Raw genomic sequence first — 20,206 nt, 5'->3', positions numbered from 1 at the left:
GAATTAGGACGTCGAAAAACATAAAGTATGACTTTTAAAAAATTCGAATTTTTGGTCAAAGTCAAAGTCAACGGGTTTGACTGATGATTTGGAGACCTTCGGTTTTGAATTTGGCAAAAAGGACTTCGGAAACAGATTCGGCACGTTGAAAAATGTCAGAATAGGTATACTCGAACAAAATTAAATGTCGTTTAATGGCCGTTTAAAACTGGTCAAAGTTATGGTCAAAAGGGTTCAATAGTCCACAGTAAAAAAAAGTACAGAAATATCATTTTTTAAACAATTACCAAAATATCACTGTTTTTTAACAATAATTACCAAAATAGCACCGTTTTAAAATTAATTACAAAAATAACACCCTTTTTAAAAATAAATACAAAAATAACACACTTTTAAAAATAATTACGAAAATAACACCATAACCGAAATTAATTACGTATTTATCACTCTTTTAAAACTATTTATCAGCAATCTAAACCAACACCAACTATAATATGTTTTCAATCTAAACACTAAAATATTATCCAAATTAAACGATCTGACTTTACCTACGGCGGATGAACGAAACAAGACAGTTGTTGGAATGGCCAGAATCGACAAAACTTAAAACGACGATCAGGGTTTTAAGTGTCGATTTCCCTTCTTGATTCAGTCTATCTGTGACAGATTTCGGAACTGGGTTACTCGGGGTTGTACCGATGGTTGCTGCTGAGACTGAAGGACACGACGGTGCACCACACCACCGATCGAAGGAGGCAGGCCGAATGTTCAAGAGTGAGTTAGTGAAAAATTCAGTTTTGGGTTCTGCACGGGAGGGTATTTTTGCAGAATTTATGTGTTAACTCCTAATATAATAAACCCACCATTATTTGTTTCCAATAAAAAAACTAAACATGGCACAATGGGTATGCATTTGTCTCTACTTCATTTTATTTTATTATTAGTGCTATTATTGTAACACCCCAACCCGTACCCGACCCAAATACGAGTCCGAGATGTCACATTGACTTTTAAAAACGATTTCCTTTCAAAATAATCGAGCATTTTAATTTGTATTAAGAAAATACGACCATATATGGTTCACTTGTGCTTGTTATAAAATTTTGAGTTCAAAAATACGTATTCGTGAACAGTAAAAATACGTTATGAATAGTGAACAGTGAATAGTGTGATGAACAGTACAAAACTTATAAAAATTTACATATTAACTTATAAAAATTAACCTTTCATCTTTATAAAAATTCCCATCTATGTTTCCAAATTTATTTAACAAAATAAATTGAATATTATTAATTACATATACTCATTAAAACATTACAAAACTCATTCGTATGACTTTTCAAAACCGATTAAAACTTATCAGATTTGACCATTTATTTACATGCCAACCACTATCGTTATTACAAAATACACATTATACATTTCTTTTCTAATCTGATCTATGGAAAGGAGAAACTGACCTGTTTTGAGTAACTTTTATCAACCGTCATCTTCTCGTAACCTACGCGTGAAACAATCACACGCTAAGTCGTTGACTTAGTGAGGCATATAAAAATATAAGAAAACCATATAACATTTTATCACTAATTTCTTTATATACTATATCAGCATATAATATAAACTTCAAATCTCACTATTGCATAAATAATTACCAATCTCATATAACAAATACATTTCACTTAGGAATGCACACAATATCACATATGAATCTTGTAAATACTTTCAATGTCTTTTATAGGCCCATGTACATTACTGAGAACTTAAGGTATGCGAGTACTGTGAGGTTGTGCACTATGCTGTCACCACAGCTCATATAAATTTGCACCGTAGTGCCACGTAGAATTTTGTCCCGAAGGACCGCGTAGAAATGCACCGAAGTGCCACGTAGAATTGCACCGTAGTGCCATATAATATGTCTCTAAGGACCTCATATAAACTCCTTAAGAATCATATATATGCTAAGGATCAAACATGTGTCTCACAAGACCTCATACATGCTCCAAAGAATACATATACGTCCCGAAGGACCACGTAGAATTTGTCCCGAAGGACCGCGTAGACCCTCTACTCTTGGCATGCCAACTATACCTCTAGATCTCATGACACATATCATGGGCATTATTCTTTATATTATTTCATATATTCACATAAAAACATAATTCACTTACACGTAGAACATTTCCATGTGATTCACATTCACATGTTCATATAATCACGCAATTTACTTTCATGTAATACATGTCACTTTTCATATGAATTCATATTCATATATCACATAGCTTATACTTTGTTCTTATGTCTTCTCATAGACATATATTATTTCTCACGTAGTCACATATATTCATATCATATTACCTATATTATTTCTCATGTATTCATGTAAACATGCATGTCTTATTTTGTTCACATATGTTCATATATACATCATATAATCCTTTCCTAAAGTTCACACTCTATTTTCCCATATGGCATATCACATAAATCACATAGCACATATAAGCACATATCATTTCATATAATCAAGTATACATACCTTTTATGTCATTCACATCATTATAATCAATAATCCATACACAACAACTATTGAAAATAGACTTATCACAAGTCCAATTCCTTATAATCCTATAAACTAAAATGCACTCATAAGAATCATACCAATCATATAACATTTTAGGAGTCCCTTCTTACCATAGTAACTCTGTCACTGGCTCATCGCGAGCCAATGTTTTTCGATAGCATAAGTACAATTAAATTGCACTCACCTTAGCCTTGCTTGCTTTGATTCAATCCTAATCCTTTGATTATTCCAGAACTTGTTTAGGCTCAATATCTACATAAATATAACATTTCAAACGACTATCAGAAGCCTAAACCTTAAATTTGATGTTAATAACTTAAGCCGGTTTAATAAACTAAATTTTCATTTTTCATTTAGGGGGAATCGATCCCCCCCCAGGGGGTATCGGTTCCCTTTGCATAATCTGGAAATTTTCGTTCCAACCCAGAAAATTACTGTTCATTACACGAAAATTCTCTATTTTCACTTCAATTCTTCATATTTCATCCCCTTTCATATTCCTACCTCAAGTATACATACTTAAACTAATTTATATCTATTTATTTTATCTTAAACCTTAGAATTCTATTCTCCATATAGAATTCAATAATCATATCAAATTTTCCATGTTATCCAAACTTAATTGTAACACTTATAACTTCTTATTCTCATAGATGGCAAGTCAAATTCAACCTCCAAAATCATTTAAACATTTCTATTCAAAATTTCACTTCAAAACCCATTTTCTTTCATCTGTCATAACTCCTTTATCTTTTGAATTTAAGATAACTTAAGCTTTCCTTAAGCTTAATTATCATTTAATGATCAAAACCTAACCTTTAATTCAACAAATAATCAACAAAATCGAAAACTCACCTTTGACTAGTCTTCCATGGTTGGAGAAGAAGAAGAAATGAAGAAGAAGATAAAATGCATTCATCTCACACGTTTTTATCTCCTATTAAAGGGGATAAAAATATCTTTAATGTCAATTGACCATTTTGCCCTTTAATTCATTGGATAATCACTAAAAACTTTCAAGAAATATCCTCAAATAAATCATTGAACTATTCAAGTATTCTACTTTTATCATCAAATTCTAAAATTTTACAATTTGGTCACTAACCCGTAGTTTGGGATGTTACAATTATAATATTTATAGTGCTTATTATTTTATGGGTAAAGTATAGTAATGGTCACTGAATATTTCTGAAGCTTGCATTTAGGTCCCCCAACTTTTAAAACTTGCAATACAGTCCCCCAACATTTATTCTGTTTGCAATATGGTCCCCCAACTTAAACCACCGTTAGAAATTAGGGTAAATTATATAAAAGGTTATTGAACTTTTCAGACACTTGAATTTAGGTCCCCCAACTTTTAAAACTTGCGAAACAGTCCTCAATTTCATTCTAAACCCCAATTTCCAAAGTAATTTAATTTCATTCTAAACCCTAAATTCTAAAATAATTCAATTAAATTCAATTATGTCATATTTATTATTATTTAATTTCATCTTATTTCATGTGATAAGTATTTTTTATATAAATATAATAGTATAATTCTTATCTGTTGAAGAAATTTTTTAATTAAAAAAGTAGTTAGGATATAGAAGAGGTTGAAAATAATTCGAATTTTAAATTTATAAAATGTTATTTTGACTTATAAATAAAAGTGTAAACTACTAGGTTGACAACTTAACTATCTAGCCCTTTTTACTTTTGTCATCGATCTTTTAAATTTATCAATCATACAACATAATTATTTAACTGTTTCAACTAAGCCACTAGTCGTTACCAATTGATACAAATGATGAAGTGACAGTTAAAAGGAATTGACATTATTATACATTCAGTCTTTATTATTTATATAATCAATTTGGTCCTAAATTAAATATAATTTAATAAATTAATCATTTAATTAGGATCTGACATGTGTTAGCACATGATCATGACACGTGTCATTGGTGACACATGTCACCACCTAATTATTTATATATGCTATCAATTTGGTCCTAAATTAAATAAAATTAAATAAATTAATCATTTAACCAGGATTTGACATGTGTTAACACATGATCATGATATATGTTATTGGTGACACATGTCACCACCTAATTAGAAGAAAATTAAGTTACAAAGAAGTAAAATTTGGGTCTTGGGCAAACTCAAACCTAAGTCACGCAAATGAAAGATACAGGGTGGAGCCACTAAGCTAACATCATCGTTTGTGTTAAGAGATATACAATAATACATATACTAATAGTATGACCAATGCCAGAAAAAAAAGAATATAATGGAAAATGGAAATAATGAGATTTGAACTTCGGCAAAAAATTTGAAAGCAATAAATGATGGGAAAATATTATATTTTTTTTACAATAAAAAATATTATATTTGATAAATTGTTTGATAGATTTAATATATTTTTTAAATATTAGTTGATACAATATTTTAAAAGAATAAATTTAAGATTTATATATTTTTAAACTAAATTTAATAATTATATTTTTCATATTTATAATTCATGATTATATATATAATCTTAAGTTGAGTATTTCTAATATAATTAATAATTTTAATTTCTTATTAAAAATAAAATATTCAAAAAATATAAATGATTCATACATTAATATATGAATATATTTTTTTATTTATACATCTAAATATAAATATACATTTATATAAATATATTTTTATTCGTATATTGAAATATTTTGATTAAAATATAAACATATTTTAAATACTAGTTTATACAAGAAAAATAAAATATATCAAAAATATAAATGATTCATACATTTAAATATAAATTGAATCATTTATATTTTCTATAGATCTATATTTAATAAGAAAATAAAATTATTGGGGGACTGTTTTGCAAGTTTTAAAAGTTGGGGACCTAAATTCAAGTGCCTAAAAAGTTCAATGACCGTTTATATAATTTACCCTAATTTTCTAACAGTGATTTAAGTTGGGGGACCATATTGCAAACGGAATAAATGTTGGGGGACTGTATTGCAAGTTTTAAAAGTTAAAGGACCTAAATGCAAACTTCAGGAATGTTCAGACCATTACTATACTTTACCCTTATTTTATTTATAGTGCTTATTATTTTATCTATAGTGCTATTAGATATATATATATATATATATATATTTTATAGTAGAAAATTATGGGGCAGAGTGTGACAATTAAAACCAGATCAGATCGGCTGGTTTAACCGGTTGAACCGTAAATCGGTGGTATGTCCGGTCCGGTTAACTTCCAAAATTGATTGTGCACAGAACCGGTAGAATCGGTTGAGAATCGGCAAAATCGGGGTGATCCGACTAATAACCGGCAAAACCGATGTGAACCGCCGGTTCTCTCTTTTTTTCTTTTAAAAAAAAATAAACCAAACGACGTCATTTATTAAACGAGCCAAGTCGAACTCGAGTACCGCTGAGCTCGACTCGAACTCAAAAAATTTAAAAGTAAGCTCAACTCGAACTCGAAATATAATATTGAAACTTGAACTCAAAAAGGCTCGAACTTAAAAAAAATGTAGAAGCTCAATTGAAGCATGAAATTCGAGTTCAATTGAAGCGAAAGAATAATTCGCTCTGTGCTCACCAAAGACTATAATTTTGAATGTCAAATTACCTCTAGTATTTATAGAAGTCAGTTGGGATGCTCTTATATGTTTCTTAGCCATGTGAGATTGTTTTGTTCTCATATTTTTTCTCTTTAGACTTTTGGGATGTTCTTCTATGTTTCTTAGCCATGTGGGATTTTTTTTTAAAAAATAAATCAAACGACATCGTTTGTTATGTTTTTTTTTCAGCCCCAAATTTATTTTTGATTATAGTTATATAATTATATTTATTATTTAATATGTTTTACCTTAAATATTATGTTATAATTGATTTGAATCATTTTGTTTCACTTTATATTATATATGTTTGTTTAAAAATATATATATTATTAATATTGTTTTGAATATTATGTAAAATTTTTAAAAAAAATTATTTTATATAAAATTCGATTCAACCCGATTGAACCACGATTAAACCAGTAAATCAGTACTTTCACCTTTTCAATGTTTGGTCCGATTTTAAAAACATTGCAAAATATAATCTCTGGTCCAAAACAATGGCTTCTAAAGTGGGGCACTCACGTTTCTGCCGGAGGAAGAGGTTAGACACATCGGAAATCAAATATTATAAATTTGTGATCTAGTTTCATTTGAGTGATATGTAAACTTGTTTCGTTTTCCTTTTGGGTGATTGCAGATATGGATGCAACAATCTCTCCTGGATTATACCCATTGCACCGTTGTAAAACTCCCCACTTGGTTCGTGTTGTTTCTGTCAAATAGTTACTGCTTTTTTTTAATTGATTTGAACTTTGGATTGAAAGTTGATAGGCCAATCTGGTTTTAAAATTGGGTTATTGTTTTGCAGGTGAGGCATGCTCAGGGGATTCATAATGTAGCAGGGGAGAAGGATCCTGCTGCTTATTCATCTGAAGATTATTTTGACGCCCATCTCACGCCTCTTGGCTGGCAACAGGTTTATAATGGAAAAACCATTGGTTGAATCATCGTGCTATTTTTCTTTTCTTACAAGAGGAAACTGAACAACTGAAATATATGACGACTGGGTTTATTTAGAATCAGTGTTTGCTTATCTCGGTTATTGAAATCTAGTGCATCAAAGTTAGTTTTGGAGAGTTTATTCTTTAAATTATGCTTTTGAGCAATGCTATTGATTGTCTTTGGCGGCACTAGTATGAATAATATTGCTTTAGCATGATTGTATTTGTGACCCTTATTGTAATTTATAACAGGTTGATAATCTGCGCAAGCATGTTCATGAAACTGGGCTTTCTAAGAAAGTGGATTTGGTTATTGTTTCCCCTTTGCTCAGGTATTATAAATTTTCAATTACATTGTTTGTTTCTCGAGAATTTCCTCTTGGGTACTTTTTTTTTCCTTTCTCTTCTTTTTGTTTTACTAGTACTGCTTTGAGAGGAAGAAAACTTTGTGGCATCATTTTTTAATCCTAATTTTAATCAGTGAACCTCTGTTTATTCCTCATTGTACTGTTTCTATTGTCAAATTATTTTGTTTCCTTTGCTTTTCATATGAACTTTTCATTTGAAAGATGAATCTTGCTTTAGGGGAGCAATTTAGGCCCTAGTTGCCTAGGCACATTTGCACAGATTCATATCGTTAAAACAATGGTACGTTTCACCTGAAAGTCTGCAAAATCAACAATCTTTTTTTTATTGTAACTTCAAACAATAGAAAAGGACTAGGAACTAAATCCAGAGGGAAATATGTATGTGAGAATCAACATTATTGTTTAATAGTGAATGTTTGTTGCCCGGAGAATGGAAATATTCATGATGTTTCTATTAATGTGTACCTAGTCGGAATATTTAATCATATTTCTCACACTCTAGCTGAGTCTTTATGTATTATAGGACTATGCAAACTGCAGTGGGAATGTTTGGTGGAGAAGAGTATAAGAACGGGATTGACGTTCCTCCACTAATGGTGGCAAATGCAGGGGAAAGTGGCCGTCCTGAGATTTCGAGACTGAATTGCCCACCATTTGTAGCTTTCGAACTTTGTCGAGAAATTTTGGTACATCCATTAACTTAATGTGTTTGCTTGATGCCAATGCACCCTACGAAAGAATTTGCAACTCAATGTGTTTCTGCTTATGCTTTTGTGTGTTGTTGCATACTGTGAATAGCCAATTTCGTGCATGCATTGCATTAGTAATGAACTGTGACTTATCCATTGAGACTAAAATGGAGTAATAATTTTACTTCAATTCTTTGTTAAACCCTGAAATTATATTTAACATGGATATTCAATAACCATCTGTATACTTATATGCTTCATCAAACTTCTATACTTTGCTTTCGGAATAATCAATATATTTTAGCCATCTATTTTATTAAGGGAGAAGAGCCCTGCCCCTCATCCACCAACCCACCCAATTTTGTTATTAAATACTTTTAAGTCCATGTTAACTCTGAAGTCAGGTAACTTGATCCCTCCCACCGTCTAATCCCGGTTCTAACGCTCTTACTCGCTGCAATTTGACTTTCCAGTTTTCTGCTTTAAAAACGTGGACTTTGGGTGCGTTGTTGTTCAATTTCTACGTCTGTATTAATGTGTTGTTTGCTTGTCCCAAGGGGGAGCTAGCTCCCAAAACGAATAAAATGTTGCCGAATCTCCATGGTGCTAATCCGAAATATGCATGGCACAGTTGATATGCATTTCAAGATAGTTATTAGTCAGAGACTCAACATAGATGTAATCGTGTAAAGATTGGAAGAAACTCGCAATGTTATGATGGATCATAATTTTAATGGTTCTGGCATATCATTATAAAAAGCTGGAAATTGAATGTTTTTGACATCTACGGCTCTACCCACCATCAATTGTGTGGGAAACTTGTCACATAATCCCTACTGTTTCAGTTCATTGGTAAATGTAAGTCATCTTTTTGATTGCTTACTTTAAAAAATTCTGTGATTAAAAGAGTAATGGATTATGCTGATTCTAGTGTAGTTAATGTAAGTAAAAACCAACCATAAGTTGATAAAGATATGTACACTCAAAAGAACTAGTTCATGTAGTAGAATTTGCGGCTAGTATCAATTGCCTAAGATGTTCACTTTTGGTATTATGCCTTTCTATCTCATTTCCATTGTTTCCTCCTTGAACCATCGAACTGCAGGGAGGCCATCCATGTGACAGAAGAAAAAGCATCAGCGAGTATCAGTCTCTCTTTCCTGCTATTGATTTTTTCTCTGGCAAGTACTTTGTCTCAATTCTCAATTTCTCATTATTATAAATTGTTATGCTTCCAAATTCAGCAATGGCGGACTGCAAGAATTTATGTTATGTTTTTTTTCCCTTTCAGATCGAAAGTGACAATGATGTTTTATGGGTAGCTGACACCCTAGAAAAGGACGAGGACGTTGTAGCCAGAGGAATGCAGTTTCTGAACTGGTGAGTGGTCCTGTTTCTTCCTTATGTGCATATTTTCCCTTTATGTTGGATCAACATAACAAAGAAATGCAAGTGTATGCCAAAACTGAACTGTCCCATGACTAGAATATATAACATCTCCTGCAGGTTGTGGACGCGTAAGGAGAAGGAAATAGCAGTTGTTTCGAACGGCGGACTTTTGTACCATACCTTAAGTGCTTTTGGCCATGATTGTCATCCATCAATGAAGACCGAACTATGCAAAGAGTGAGTTCTGCATAACCATTGATTGTTATTTAACCGGCATGAAGAAGGGTGTATACACAATTACATGCTAGTATATCTCCGGACAACAACAGAAGGAAACATGTTTCAATACTGATAACCTAAAACCTTGGATTTAACTGATTAATAAGAAATAACAGTTAATCATTTGCAGGTTTTCGAAATGTGAGTTATCATCTGTAGTTCTGTTAATAGAAGGTAAGGATTAACAGTTTAAGAACTTTAAATTGAACTTGCTTTCTCGCTGCGACACATCTTTTAATATACTTGTTGTTTGTCATTGCAGTATGATGGGATCGGATCCTGCAACAACTAACTATCCTGGAAAAATCCCTAGCGGCCTTGATCTTCCGAGTGCTGAGAAAACTTGCAGACGAAGGAAATGCCAATCGGTGTCGTTCGTGTTCCGAGGGTAGACCAAGCATGAACATTCAGATTGATATCCACAACATGATTGATAACAAACTGACTGCGATTATTTGTTTAGTGCTTGACACATTTGAAAGCACATGAACTGCTAAGTCCTACGATTATGAGAGTTTTTCTTATGGTCATTTAAATGGAAATGGGGATGGCATGTTGCACCCTTCTACAAGTCTGTCTTTGGCAGTATCATCCATTTTCTTTCGAGCTGTCTGGATCCGATCTAGTAGCTCTGAGGCCCTTCGAGGGCTTAGTATGATGTAGACATTGATACTGATTTTTCGAAATCGACTTTCGGATCCGGTTACTTTAACTGGAAGCCAGTAAAGAAACCGCATATCCTTAGAGGACAGTTTTAGATAAAGCTGTTTTGAATTGACCTGTTCCTAATTTAAAACACCAATGTGAACCAATAATATATGGATAAAAATACCACTTCAACTCATATGGATAAAAACATCCTTATCTAAAGAAAAAATAAATTAATTGTTAGAAAGCCTATCAAGAAAATAAAAATATAAATACCCTTCAATCCAACGTAGGAAAATTGTCGATCATTATCCATCAAATAATCGTGAAGTTAATTTTTCAAGGAAAAAAAAAAAGAGTAATGGTCGCGACTTCCACCGGCATCAACAGTAGACCGGTTGACTAGTTTTAGCTGACCGTGTCATCACACGATAATGCCAAAATGATATTTCCTTCAAAATTCTCATATTGACCTGGTAAAAACCACTCACCCACTGGATTATTACTTCGTTATTTCGTATAAAGGTCACTTGCGAGCTCAGAAAAATCAAATAGCGACACAGTTTTCCTTGTTGAGTTTTGTTTTGCTCTCTCTGTAAGCATTTACCAGGGAAACTTCCTTCATCTTATTAATTGTTATGGTTATGGTCTTTAATTCGTCAACCAGGTCTCCTCGTTCCAGATTTTCAATATAAAGAATAACATTTTTCTGAAACTTCAGTTGATGGGCTTAGATTTGGATTTTCGTGCATCAATTAGATGAAGCCTGGTCAATCTCGATGCACTGAAATCATTCATATTTAATATGTAGTTTTTAACCTTATACGGCTACGGAGGAAACTAGTCTGGGGGAATTGATTGCATCAACAAACTCTCTGAATTCCAGTAAATTAACATTACCAATGTCCTTTTCCCCCTCATTTCCTTCTGGTTTCTTAGACATTATAAGTTTGTTATTCTAATGGGATTTTTTAAACAAAGAAAAGTAGTGGGACAAGTGAGAGTGAGCGTGGATATATTTTATTTTATTTCCTTTATAAAACTTAGGCTAGTAGCATAGGGATAATAGCCTCAACTTGTTTGGTTGATCTGCATGCAGAGAATGGATGCAATTGCAGCACCTCCTTCGTTCTACCAGTTGGGCCGTCGTAAACGTATTCATCTGGTTCGTTTCCACTCATTATCTTTACATATTCACTTTGAATGTTGGCCATGTGTATGTAGAAATTACAAAAGATTTGTATGAACAATTTCATCAGGTGAGACATGCACAAGGAATGCATAATGTTGAATCAGACAAGAGTCGCGATCCACTGGCATCGTTTGAACTTTTCGATGCTCAACTCTCGCCTCTGGGCTGGCAGCAGGTGAATAGAGCTTTGGCAACTAAAATCTGTGTTCTTTTCCCAGTTAGGAAAAGCTCATTGTGCTGGGATTAATGACATCTTTGTACCCCTTTTTAATAGGTTGTTGATCAGCGGGAAACTGTTCGTCGAAGTGGCCTACTTGGTAAGATTGAAGTTGTCATCGTTTCCCCTATGTCAAGGTACCTAATTTTCCCATATTTCACACCCACCCGCCTCTCGAGACAGTGATGGATCGAGGAGGATGAGCGCCTTGAAAACTTTAAAATTTTTTTTATTGATAATTTAATTATATTCGTTAACACATAATATTATAATTATATTAAATATAAAGTTAATTGACGACATAAAATTCTACATCTATTCTTTGATGTAATAATATTTAACGAAATTTCTTCGATGCTTCTTCAATATTAAAATGATTGAACTGCAGAACATTGCAAACAGCAGTTGGAATTTTCGGTGGTGAGGACCAAGCGGATGGATTACACGTAACTTCATGGCAGGATTCAAACGTAGAGAGTCGGCCACCAATTGTAGCGTATGAACTTTGTCGAGAGCGAATGGTATGTCGCCCACGTAGCTTGGCCTTTTCCATTAGACTTACGCTTGATTTTAACAGCTATGTATTCATGATTGGAAGATGGTAGACTTCCTAAATCATTCATCCACTCTTTAATCAATCAAGCTCGGACCATGCCCTCCACGTTGAAGCTGGTTAGGAAATAAATTAATAAAAGACATGTATAATTATGATACACTCTATAATTGTTTCTTTTAATAATATCATCTCTAAAATTTAGAATTTTTATGTTGTTCTGAATTGTACAATATATCTTTTTAATGCGTTCAACACTTGCTAATATTCGTGTACTTTTTAATTAATAACGTATTATCACTTCAACACTTGTGAAACTTTTGATCTCGTATTGCAGTTTTTTTTCTTCTTCTTCTTTTTTTTTTTAAAGAAAACAAGTTATTGGATTTCGAAAACTTATGGTTTCGTTGGAATGGAGTACAGGGAAAATATGAATGTGACAAGAGAGAAAGCATCAGTCAGTATCGGTCTCGTTTTCCAGGGGTTGATTTTTCATTGGCAAGTACTACTTCACTCAAGACTCTCCATGATCCGTGAATTAAATAGCTTGCATTTCCATTCACATTAATTAACACAAACACGTCACCAATGATCAGATAGAAGATGAAGATGAAGTATTGTGGGATCCAAATGAAAGAGAAACTCTTGAAGCAGTCAACGCTAGGGCCATTAAGTTCCTCAAATGGTGAGTTAAAACCCAATTTTGTTCCGAAATTCAAATCCGACTCTTCAGAAGAAAAAAATTACTTAATATTCAATCATTTAGGTTGTGGGAAAGGAAAGAAAAGGTGATAGCGGTGGTGAGCCATGGTGTGTTTTTGCAGCAAGCGATGATCGAACTTTTTCAAAACAAAAATCATTACACTTTGCCCCTCAACAACGATTATGATCCATGCAGCCGGTCAGTATCAGTTTACCTCCCTACACCTCAACAAGTTGATCAATCATAAATCGCTTAATTTATACAAAATCACTCAATTTCATACTTTTTTTTTTCGTATATCTATGATTTTCTTTATTATAAATAAAATATTAGAACGACTCTTGACATAGCATCTCTTGGTGGTTGCAAAGAGTTTAATATCATACATATATTTCTCTTCTTTTGTATTTTTAATATTGACCTGTCTATGACCCATACATATGGAAATCATGTAGCTTTATTTTAATTTGACTAATAACTAAGCATCTATTGTCTATTCATGCAGCTTTAAAAATTGTGAAATTCGTTCGGTGATCACTTTCCATGAAAGGTGAATAAATGTATTTCAATCGCATCAAAATTTTGAAATTTGATTTAAGGTAATATCTTAAAGGAAAGGATGAGAAAAGTTGTCTAATTCCTCCATGTTATTTGAACTGGAAAATTGTAGCATGATGGGACTGGGATCGGATTCCATGATATGTAAGCAGCAACGTTGTGGAAGAATTGAAAACCAAGTGCTCCAGATCAGAGAATCTGCCAAAGATAAAATTCCAGTGGAGGAAGTGGAAGTCGTCACTTAATGATCACTTCGTGTCACATTTCAGCGCATGACTCAAGATCGCTCAACTGCTACCGTCGGATCATTTCACACATAGCTTGGTGCTTTTCGAAGAAATTGTATCTAGTACTGTCTTCTTTCTCTTTCATTTTGCCGGATTGGATTTTAATAATGTGAAATCAACAAACTGTTTTGTGTGCCGTTGCCATATCACAGTCATTGTGTTCAATTTTGTTTCTCTCTCTGTGGGCTTCAAGTAAAAAAGGGTCGAACTCTGTGCGTGGTGAGTTTTTAAATATAAACTCATGGTAATTCTATCATTCGACATAATGAACCGAGCAGCTAACTCCTGTCATCGCCTGTGGCTGTCGTTTCAATACACCGGAAGTTTTTTTTTTATTGTTATGGACTGACTACTACTCCATAGTTGTCTGTGTCTTTCGCTGGATGAAAGGCCACTTAATTAGTTACCCTTTGGCTTTCTACAAGAGGAAGCCACTTGCGAGCTGCAATGAACCAAGTGATTTTGGTATACTTTAATCATTATTTGTATTTTGCAGTTTTATTATGAAACGTCTTCTTCTATTACCATATTAATCCTCCTTTAAACCAAAAAAAAATCAATCCTAGGTCGACCGACATTAACGATCTGGTAGGAGGTGGAGTGTTAGGGAATTGATGCATGTACTAAACAAGACCAATGTAAGACTTTATGTTAAGGACGGAATTATAAAATCTTAGGGGTAAAATTAATTATCAACGGAAAATACACAAAAAAAAAAAAGACTATAATATTGAAAAACTTGAAAGTTTCTGGAGCAATTGCTCCCATCCATCCACCCGGACCATCCTTGCTACTGGAAGTCATGACACTCCACTGAGACCTAGGTGAGGTGGACCATCCTTGCTACTGAAAGTCATGACACTCCACTGAGACCTAGGTGTGAGCTTAGTGGTATAAGAATGATGCTCTGAATTAGGAATTTACTACTTTTTATTACCCGATTGTGTAATATGGAGACTTAGTCAAGATTGCGTGGGTTTAGGGTTCAGGTTGCTATGAATCATTAGTCAATTCCTCTTCCATTGTTATATTTTGTGGCAGACAGTGGAGGAAGACAAACTTTTTCCCCTTTATTTAATAGTTAAATAATTAATTTGAAGCTAAAGAGCAATATTCCTACACTTGTTGTTTGGGTCCTGCAAACATGTAATGAACTTTCAGATTCAAACCATATGTTTTACCAAAGGTCATTGATTTAAATCCTTGAAAATATAATAATATTAGAATTTTAATTATTATTTTTATATTTTTACTCTATTTTATAAAATTATTTCTTTTAAAATCATATAATAAGTAAACAATGACACTTGTCGCATGATTCATGGAAAAAGGGTCTTGATTCGTACGAATTAATCCGATAATATGTGGAAGTATAATGGTTTTTTTTGACCCAATACCAGGTGGGTACAAAATTTAGAGTACTGGCCTACCAAATTTTATTTAACAAACTACTACATTTGTTATAGTCTTTCGGATATTATTTTTTAATAGTTTCCACGTTGTAGGTCTCACATGGACTAATATTTAATTGGGATTATAATGACTCGTCATGTTGAGGTGACAAGTCCATTAATATATATATATATATTAAAAAAATCGATGAAACTCAACGTATCGAGGTGACGAGTTCCTTCGAATTCAAAAAACAAAAAGTAACTATTGTACAATGGGCAACAACGACCAAGGGAACCTCAATTTATCTAAAAAAATAATTTATTTAAATTTTACGAAATACAAAGTAAATAAATGTAAAAAAATAAATTTTTACATGAAAATTACAAAGTAAAAAATCAATTTTATCTATGTATTCTAAGTTCTTGATGATGTCGCGAAGTGGTCAAATGATAATGCTACAGGGCTTGTCAAGTATGCCGAGGTCCTAGGCCTTGATCGTCGTCGTAGTCGTCTTACCGAGGAGGTGTACCCAACACACTCCGTGATCAATCGTCGTAATTGCTTCGACTTGGCTTTGGTGACCATATAGGATAAGGTCCCACTCACCCGCAACCGCATGTTCTGTCGAAGATGCTTGAGTGTATGCGGTGCATCCCATGAACCTCCAATCCAATTCAATCGAGTATCGACTGAAGTATGAAATGGACAATTGAATATTGTTGAAAACATTTTGATGTTTCGATATAACAAATTAAGTTAAATGAATTTTAAGATTTTACAAATGATTTTCTAAATATATACTCGAATATCAAATTATTACTTCAAGTCTTCAAGATCAATTTCAAACCTTACTAAATGTGAAAAATTGTGTTTTATACTTAATATATTTTTGAAATAATTTTCAAAAAGTATTTTGAACCAAAATCAAGCCTAAAATCAAATTTTCAAAGTGATGCACCAATCCATGCATCGATGCACCATGGAATAAATTGAACATCGAATGCATTTCATGTATCGATGCACATACTATGCATCGATGCACTCAGAGTTTTATGAAAACATCGAATGCATTTGATGCATCGATGCACCAGCCATGTATCGATGCACTCTGGTTATTTTGAAACATCGAATGCATTTCATGCATCGATGCACTCTTAGTGCACCGATGCACTAAGGGTCCAACGGTCAAAATATTTGAATTTTACACTTGATGCACTTTGGGTATGCATCGATGCACTGTCGCTCCCAACTGATTTAATTAATTGTTTTCACACTTAAACGGCTCTATTGACTCCACTAATCATCCCCAACGTTCAGAATCATTTGAAGGTGTATTTAAACAAGCTTAGAAACCATTGATCAACAACAAGAATACACAAGAAACAAGAATCAAGAAAGAATCAAAGAGAAAACATCAAACATCAAGTGATTTTATCAATCCACCGAGCAGCTAACTCCTGTCATCGCCTGTGGCTGTCGTTTCACTACACCGGAAGTTTTTTTTTTATTATTGTTATGGACTGACTACTACTCCATAGTTGTCTGTCTTTCGCTGGATGAAAGGCCACTTAATTAGTTACCCTTTGGCTTTCTACAAGAGGAAGCCACTTGCGAGCTGCAATGAACCAAGTGATTTTGGTATACTTTAATCATTATTTGTATTTTGCAGTTTTATTATGAAACGTCTTCTTCTATTACCATATTAATCCTCCTTTAAACCAAAAAAAAAATCAATCCTAGGTCGACCGACATTAACGATCTGGTAGGAGGTGGCGTGTTAGAGAAATGATGCATGTACTAAACAAGACGAATGTAAGAATTATAAAATTTTAGTGGTAAAATTAATTATGAACGAAAAATACACATAAAAAACTAAAATATTAAAAAACTTGAAAGTTTCTGGAGCAATTGCTCCCATCCGTCCACCCGGACCATCCTTGCTACTGGAAGTCATGACACTCCACTGAGACCTAGGTGAGGTCCATCCTTGCTACTGAAAGTCATGACACTCCACTGAGACCTAGGTGTGAGCTTAGTGGTATAAGAATGATGCTCTGAATTAGGAATTTACTACTTTTTATTACCCGGTTGTGTAATATGGAGACTTAGTCAAGAGTGCTTGGGTTTAGGGTTCAGGTTGCTATGAATCATTAGTCAATTCCTCTTCCATTGTTATATTTTGTGGCAGACAGTGGAGGAAGACAAACTTTTTCCCCTTTATTTAATAGTTAAATAATTAATTTGAAGCTAAAGAGCAATATTCCTACACTTGTTGTTTGGGTCCTGCAAACATGTAATGAACTTTCAGATTCAAACCATATGTTTTACCAAAGGTCATTGATTTAAATCCTTGAAAATATAATAATATTAGAATTTTAATTATCATTTTTATAATTTTACTCTATTTTATAAAATTATTCATTTTAAAATCGTTAAATAAGTAAACAATGACACTTGTCGCATGATTCATGGAAAAAAGGTATTGATTCGTACGAATTAATCCGATAATATGTGGAAGTATAATGGGGTTTTTTTGACCCAATACCAGGTGGGTAAAAAATTTAGGGTATTGGCATATCAAATTTTATTTAGCAAACTACAATATTTGTTACAGTATCTCAAATATTTTTTTAATAGTTCCCACATTGTGGGCTTTATGTGAATTATTATTTAATTAGGATTATAATGACTCGTCACGTCAAGGTGATGAGTCTATTAATAATATATATATATATATTAAAAAAATCGATAGAACTCGACACATCAAGGTAACTAATTCTTTCAAATTCAAAAAACAAAAAGTAATTGTTGTACAACGGGCAACAATAGCCAAGGGAACCTCAATTTATCTAAAAAAAATTATTTAAATTGTACAAAATACAAAGTAAATAAATGTAAAAAAATAAATTTTTACATGAAAATTACAAAGTAAAAATCAATTTATTTATGTATTCTAAGTTCTTGATGATGTCGCGAAGTGGTCGAATGATAATGTTGCGGGGCTCGTCGAATATGTCTGTGTCGTAGGCCTTGATCATCGTCAGGAGGTGTACCCAACACACTTTGTGATCCACTTTCGAAAGACGATGATGGATTTATGACATTTGACGCCATCATTGTCGTAACTGCTTCGACTTGGCTTTGGTGACCATATAGGATAAGGTCCCACTCACCCGCAACTGCATGTTCTGTCGAAGATGCTTGAGTGTACTGTGGTGCATCCCATGAACCTCCAACCCAATTCGATCGAGTCTCACCTGAAGTATGAAATAGAGGATTGAATTCGAAACTAGCCTAAGATGCGTAATAGTACTTTTCAGCCGCAGATGCTGAAGCGGAAGAAGATAACAATGATGATTTCTTCTTGGACTTGGACTTGTCGCGTGTGGCCTGATGATGTTGTCATTCTACCCATTCTTATGGTGTCGTGAGATATAGTTTGTCATTTTGTTCATAAATCCGGAGATTGTGGGAATGGTCGAAATCTAAGTCCAGCGGGTAATGTCCTGACGATGGGGGAGTGATAGTTCATGTAGTAAGCGTGTCGCGCTGGCCAATTTTCATCATGTTTCCCACGCGTATTGATTGTATAGAGTGCGTCCATATCAACCTCTATTTCCGTAGGAATCGGCTGGTGCGTTGCAAACTGACGCATCACTCTATCATCCGCATGCCACTCAACAACCGTTTGGTGCAATAACGGCGTCACAACACACCATAAGTGGGACCCCTCTAAAATCGCACTGGCAATATGCGATTGATCTCCTCGTCAACATACGGAAGCCAAGAGAATTGTAAATATAAAATATCAAAGTTAGTATATATAAAGTTAAAAAGATTCAAAAAATAATAAAAATAGCGTATGCCATACCGCGAATCAATTGGCGATGTCGATCCTCATCCGTATGTCCCGTGCATCGGCACCCGTCAACTTCGTCTTCATTATTTTATGACGCCATTTAAAAATATTTAAAAATAAAAAAAAATTATAAACAAACAAACAAATAAAATTTTGAGATTCAATTAAATAAATGAAGTTAAACAATTATCTTGCAGCCATCGAAAACTCGACCAAGGCATCTATAATCGGTGTAAAAATGACAAGCGATATCAGGCCCAGGACTGTAGCATTAACAGACAACTTGCTACATTGGCTTTTCGACCACGCTGGACAGTTGCAACCTTGCAAAGCTCCCGGTAAAGAAAGACCAAAATCGTCGAGTCCCAACTAGTATTCCAGCACACAACGAAGTCTTCCAAATATCATATATATTGGGTGTGCACCAAATTACCATGTTTTTCGGTAATAATATCCCTCAGATCACTTGGAGAAGAAATGCTCTGGACGCGAAAACAACCTCTGCCTCTATAGACTCGTCTGTGACTTGGAATTCAAACTCCAACCACGTTATCATTACCCGATAACCCGTCATGAAGTTGGATGGTGGCCATTTTCTCAAGACTTGGTGGATCAACGTTGCGGGGTAGTAAAAGCTATGACTCACGATGGGGGCTCCATTCACCGGAACATCGAGTTGGTAAGCGACGTCTTCTAGAGTACTCATCGCTTCACCACTCGGGAAATTGAACGTGTGCGTCTCGAGGCACCAACTTTAAATCGGAGCCTCGATCAACGTCGGGTACACCTTGGAGCCACGTAAAAATATGGTTGAAAATAGACCAGATTGATCCAGATAAACCATCATCCGTTGATGTGACTCTCTGTTTGTCATCCCCTGACTAGGAATACTTCATTCGTTGTTTGACTCGCATTTGATCGACGAAACATAGACGTTATC

The 20,206-nt window shown here is 33.8% G+C and overlaps 2 protein-coding genes across 3 annotated transcripts; both read left to right on the top strand.

Moving 5' to 3' along the window:
* Positions 1-6,804: 6,804 nt before the first annotated feature.
* On the top strand, positions 6,805-10,635 carry LOC120194496 (phosphoglycerate mutase-like protein). Its single transcript, XM_039196788.1, has 8 exons — positions 6,805-6,887; positions 6,997-7,104; positions 7,382-7,461; positions 8,021-8,183; positions 9,292-9,378; positions 9,478-9,566; positions 9,693-9,812; positions 10,117-10,635. The coding sequence occupies exons 1-8, from the start codon at positions 6,828-6,830 to the stop codon at positions 10,244-10,246; spliced, it is 837 nt and encodes a 278-aa protein (XP_039052719.1). The 5' UTR covers positions 6,805-6,827; the 3' UTR covers positions 10,247-10,635.
* A 431-nt stretch (positions 10,636-11,066) lies between these two features.
* Positions 11,067-14,147, top strand: LOC120194086 (phosphoglycerate mutase-like protein). Of its 2 annotated transcripts, XM_039196486.1 has the most exons (10): positions 11,067-11,097; positions 11,602-11,667; positions 11,762-11,869; positions 11,969-12,048; positions 12,300-12,432; positions 12,888-12,962; positions 13,061-13,149; positions 13,231-13,365; positions 13,673-13,717; positions 13,838-14,147. In XM_039196486.1, exons 2-10 carry the CDS (start codon positions 11,605-11,607, stop codon positions 13,968-13,970), a joined length of 861 nt encoding a protein of 286 aa, XP_039052417.1. In that variant the 5' UTR covers positions 11,067-11,097; positions 11,602-11,604; the 3' UTR covers positions 13,971-14,147. The 2 variants fall into 2 exon arrangements, with proteins under 2 accessions (XP_039052417.1, XP_039052416.1); XM_039196485.1 differs by lacking the exon at positions 11,067-11,097 and having other exon boundaries at positions 11,571-11,667.
* Positions 14,148-20,206: the final 6,059 nt, after the last annotated feature.

Source organism: Hibiscus syriacus, unplaced genomic scaffold, assembly GCF_006381635.1.
Source record: "Hibiscus syriacus cultivar Baekdansim isolate YM2019G1 unplaced genomic scaffold, ASM638163v2 tig00116997_pilon, whole genome shotgun sequence".
In the NCBI taxonomy this organism is placed as follows: Eukaryota; Viridiplantae; Streptophyta; class Magnoliopsida; order Malvales; family Malvaceae; genus Hibiscus; species Hibiscus syriacus.
The sequence above is the reverse complement of the archived record's forward strand: the minus strand, read 5'-3'. Positions and strand labels throughout refer to the sequence as shown.